Source organism: Buceros rhinoceros, unplaced genomic scaffold (assembly GCF_000710305.1).
Source record: "Buceros rhinoceros silvestris isolate BGI_N320 unplaced genomic scaffold, ASM71030v1 scaffold30879, whole genome shotgun sequence".
NCBI classification, from domain to species: Eukaryota; Metazoa; Chordata; class Aves; order Bucerotiformes; family Bucerotidae; genus Buceros; species Buceros rhinoceros.
The window spans coordinates 4,470-7,845 of NW_010432620.1; the positions used below are offsets into that span (position 1 = coordinate 4,470).

The 3,376-nt window shown below is 58.5% G+C and overlaps 1 protein-coding gene across 1 annotated transcript in view; it reads left to right on the forward strand.

Moving 5' to 3' along the window:
• Positions 1-3,376, forward strand: part of ETNK2 (ethanolamine kinase 2) — a gene marked incomplete at its 5' end in the record, with an annotated part of 4,254 nt that overhangs the window by 237 nt on the left and 641 nt on the right. Inside the window, 5 exons of the mRNA XM_010143842.1 lie at positions 1-141; positions 628-765; positions 1,992-2,134; positions 2,237-2,320; positions 2,660-2,829. Coding sequence (XP_010142144.1) covers positions 1-141; positions 628-765; positions 1,992-2,134; positions 2,237-2,320; positions 2,660-2,829 — 676 coding nt within the window. The remainder of the gene's footprint in view (positions 142-627; positions 766-1,991; positions 2,135-2,236; positions 2,321-2,659; positions 2,830-3,376) is intronic.

A 3,376-nucleotide genomic window follows, 5' to 3' on the forward strand; every position in this document is an offset into this window, starting at 1 on the left:
GGAGCTGAGGAATTTCCAGGTGCTTCGCGCCCACGGTTGCGCCCCCGACCTCTACTGCGCCTTCCAGAATGGGCTCTGCTACCAGTTCCTGCCAGGCATCGCCCTGGGGCCCGACCACGTGCGGGACCCCCACATCTTCAGGTGTGCAGGACCCCCGCGGCCTCGGGAGTGCAGGTCTGAATGGGAACCATGGGATGGGGGAACCGGTGCCTCTCCGGGCACGAGGGGTTTGCTCCGTGTCCCCAGCTCTGCCCCTCGCTGCCCTGGCTCCAGCGTGGTGCTCCAGCATCTCTGGTGTGCACACCCCTGGGTGGTGCTGGGGTGTAAACAGTGCAAACTACATCTGGGTTTGTCACTGCGTTTTTAAATCATCACCTTTCGGGGCATAGAGATTTCGGGAGAACCGTGGTTCTCACCTGACCTTGCCTTGGAAAGGTGAATGCTCCTTTGGACCCAGGCAGCGGGTTGAAACACTTCAGAGGTTTGCAGCTGAAGCGGGGCAAGTTTCAGCTGTCCTGACGCTGTGCTTTTAAACACATGGTGTCTCAAGGCTGGTTGTGAGGAGCACTCCTCCCTGGGATGCTGCTGCAGGGCCACCTCTCACCACACCTCCGTGTTTCCCCCCAGGCTGGTGGCCCAGGAGATGGCCCGGGTACATGCCATCCATGCCAACGGGAGCCTTCCCAAGCCCATCCTCTGGGAGAAGCTGCACAAATACCTCACCCTCGTGAAGATGGATCTCAGCCCAAAGGTATCCAACCCCAGGTAAAGGCAGAGGGATCCCAAAGAGCCAGGCTCTGGCTTGGGCATCCGCTGCCCACCCGTCTCTAAGTCTTCCCCATACGGGACTGGGGGGAAGAGCCCTGGTTCCCAGGTAAAGCCTCTGCAGTGTCTGGGGATGGTGAGCGGGGCTGGGGATGGTGTCGGGGCTGGATCCTGCCACGTGGCCACTTCTGGATCGTGATCCCTCCATGAGCAAACTCATGGCCAAGCCCCTGATATTGGGTGGGATGGAGGCATCTCCCTGTGTGGAGGCATCTCCCTGCACTCACCAGCACTCTTCCCACTGCCAGTCCAGGAGCAGGGTTAGAGCAGAGGCAGCTCTGGGTTGTGGCTGTATGGCATCCAGGCAGATTCTGGCCCCAGCCAGAGACTCCCACCTGCTGCACTAATCCACCTCCTCCTCGTCTCCGCAAATCCCGTCTGCATTTTAAGCCCTCCCTAGAGTAAGCTGATGCTCCAGTCCTTCTTACAGCAGGGCTCTGAGCAGCAAGGTTGAGCTGACATTGGAGGGGATGCCAGAACCCCCGTATAGATTAAAGCAGCCACTTCCCACTTCAGACCAGTTCATCCCATTTCTGGGAGCCTGGGTTCACGCCAGGTGAGTGCTAGCGTGTCTGGGAAGGATTCAGGCAGCCCCAAGAGGTGATGGAGGTGAATGAACCCGAAGGCAAGCGAATAATTAACCTGTTCCGTCAGCAGCAGCAGCAAGACATGGGGCTTTACTCAGCACTCGCCCCGCTGCAGGCAGACTTTACCCAAGCCCACACCTTCAGTACAGCCAGTTAATTAATCATTAACAGGCTCTGTTCTTGGCATTGGAACTTCTGAGGTTATTGAGAGGGGGCGTGCCCTGGCAGAGTCCAAAAGATTCCTGTTGCCTGGGGGTTAGTTGGGCGCTTTGGGAGTGAGCGCTGAGGGGTGCTGAGTTTGGGCGATGGATGTTACTGGGTGTTACTGGGGAGAAGGGAAGGGCTGAGTTTGCACCGTGGCATCTGCCAGGTTGCCTGGGTACCATGCAGCACTCCGGAGGATGTCCAAGCCAAAGCTGGCCTTCCCAGACCAAAAACGGCGTCGTTGGCCCCACTTTGTGTCACCGATAAGTTCGTTTATAAAATGCACAGAGAGAAATAGGGGTCAACACTGCCCCTCTGTCCCTGAGGGAGGTTCCCCGTGAGTGGAAGTGATTTGCCCCCCGTCCCCTTCCCCAGCCTCCAGCAGGATGTGCCCAGCCTGGAGGTGCTTGAGCACGAGCTGGCCTGGATGAAGGAAACGCTCTCCCAGCTGGGGTCCCCCGTCGTGCTTTGCCACAACGACCTGCTCTGCAAGAACATCATCTACAACCAGGCACAAGGTTGGTGGCAGCAGCTTCCCCCGCCTGGGAAGGGGTCTGCCCCTCACCCACCTCCCCAGGGGCTGGCAGCTCCATCTCCAGCCCCTGCCTTTGCCTCTGCAGGGCACGTTCGCTTCATAGACTACGAGTACACGGGCTACAACTACCAGGCTTTTGACATTGGAAACCACTTTAATGAGTTTGCAGGTGAGTTGGGCTCCTCTCTGTGCACCAAGGGTCCCTCCTGGATTGCAGCAGCTGCCTCTGGGGTCTCCCTGTTCCTGGGGATGGAGGAGGCAGTTGCATCCCCAGTCCCATGGTGGGAAATGGGGCTGCTGCTGGAATGCAACACCTGCACGAGCTTAGCCCTTACCCTCGCAAAGGCTGGGTGGCAGCCTCAGATCAGCGGGTTCCCCCTGGCTCGTGCCCTCCTGAAGCTCTGTAGGGGTTTTGCTCACCCAGTTGTACATGAGAGAACCCCCTGGTCAAGTCACTTTGCCCTGGAGAAACCCTCCCTTCCATCGCTGACCCTGGCTCCCCTCACAGGCGTGAAGGAGGTGGATTATCGCCTCTACCCCAGCAAGGAGATTCAGCTGCAGTGGCTGCACTCCTACCTACACGCCTACAAACAGCTCACCCAGGGTGACCAAGGAGACATGGAGGTGTCTGAGGAGGAGCTGGAGGCTCTCTACGTGCAAGTGAACAAGTTTTCTTTGGTGAGTGGTGGAGATGGAATGGAGCTAGCCTCTCTCAAGGGTTGCCTGTGTGATAGGTTTTTCTTTGCCCTTGGGTGAGCTGGGGACAGGGGTGCGGGTACCAGCCTGGGAGTTTTGGGACACCTGGGGCTGGCCCAAAGAGCCTGGCTGCACCTTGGAAGCACTGAGCCCCCAGGCAAGGTCAAAGATAGCACTGGCTGCCCGCCATCCCACCAACATGTGCCAAGGGACAGCATGTCTCTGATAGCTGTGGCCTTGGGCATCCCTTCAGAGGGGCCAGCCAGCATGAGGAAATCCTCTTCGGTATAAACACCATGGGCAGGCGGAGCTAATTTTCAAGAAACTTAAGAAAGAATCTTGGCTGGTTTCCTGGCCGGAGCTGCTAGGAGGGACATCCCGGCTGCAAACGCAGCGGCTGGTACCCTGAGCTGTTCAGCATCCCTCCTGCTGGCATCCCTCACCCAGACTGGGACCAGCCTCCGGCGCGTATAAAAATACACGTATTGGCCAGCCCCAGCTGGCTGCCACCCCATGTCCTGTCGTCCAC